Source organism: Myotis davidii, unplaced genomic scaffold (genome assembly GCF_000327345.1).
Source record: "Myotis davidii unplaced genomic scaffold, ASM32734v1 scaffold1509, whole genome shotgun sequence".
NCBI classification, from domain to species: Eukaryota; Metazoa; Chordata; class Mammalia; order Chiroptera; family Vespertilionidae; genus Myotis; species Myotis davidii.
This window is the reverse complement of record NW_006299480.1, coordinates 860,922-861,987: the sequence shown is the minus strand read 5'-3', so window position 1 is coordinate 861,987 and position 1,066 is coordinate 860,922. Positions and strand designations below refer to the sequence as shown.

The 1,066-nt window shown below is 65.9% G+C and overlaps 1 protein-coding gene across 1 annotated transcript in view; it reads right to left on the bottom strand.

The window, feature by feature from the left end:
* ZC3H3 (zinc finger CCCH-type containing 3) overlaps window positions 1-1,066 on the bottom strand; it is a 69,472-nt gene that overhangs the window by 955 nt on the left and 67,451 nt on the right. Inside the window, exon 12 of the mRNA XM_015571381.1 lies at window positions 957-1,066. Within this exon, the coding sequence (XP_015426867.1) occupies window positions 957-1,066 (110 nt within the window). The remainder of the gene's footprint in view (window positions 1-956) is intronic.

Sequence of the window (1,066 nt, the reverse complement as noted above, 5' to 3'; positions counted from 1 at the left end):
GGGCTGCTGGGGTCCGACCCATGGGGGCCACCACCTCTCCCTTCCCACAAGCCCCCTCACAGGCCGTGTCCACGCAGCTGCCCACAGGCGGCCCCTCCACGTGCCCCTCAGGCTGAGCCCCCAGCACCTGCTCAGCTGAGCACAAGCCCCGGAGTCAGGCCCAGCAGCCGCGGCCCCAGGCCTCTGGCCTTCCGGGCTGTGCGGCAGCCTGGGCGGGTGTGGCTCGGCCTCCTGCCCGGGGGCCCTCCCCGCCCACCTCCACGGAGCAGGGAGGGCAGGCGGATGGGGCGCCCCACCTGCCTCCTCTGACTGCGTTGGCTGCCGGGCTCCTGGTCTTACAGAATAAAAGTAGCGGCAGAGCTCCCAGCGGCCCCTCTGCACCCCAGTGAGCCACACCCGATGGCCGGCCAGGCCTCCTCGCCCGAGTGGGGGGTGAGAGGAGGCGGGCGGGCCGGGCCCCTCCGCGTCCGCGTTTGAGCGTGCTCAGCGGAGCTGCTGGAGGAGGCTGCGGCAAGCATCTTCCATTAACGTTACGGCCGTGAAATATGACAATAAAATGATGGCCGTATGGTCGCAAATTTGCAGCCCGCCGAGCTGCGTGGGGTTTATCGTCACTCAAACGCGGGGAGAGCTGTAAAATGTTTACAGAAAGGGTCGTTTGCAGCCATAAAATCCTCTTTTCTCTCCTCAACAAGGCTGAGTGGAGCCATTTACCAAGCCCCAAATGCTCATCGGGGAGAGGGAGCATCTGTTCTCTCCAGGAGCGTGCGCCGAGCTTCCAGAACAAATTAACAGAAATGGGTGCTTTCTAATTCAATCAGCCCTTGGCCGCTGCGCTCACACCTCAGCCCGCCCCTTGGCGGCAGGTGCTCAGCCATGGGCCACCTGGAGACTCCGATTGTGGGTCGGAGCTGGGCACGGAAAGACCCCGGGCCATGCTGGGGCCGGCTGCCTACCTGAGTCCTTGGCGGGGGCGCTCCTGGTGGTCGGGGCCCTGGGCGGGCCGCCTGGGCTGGGCGAGGACTGCAGGGAGAGGAAGGAAGGCAGCTTGGAGAGGCCTCCGGAG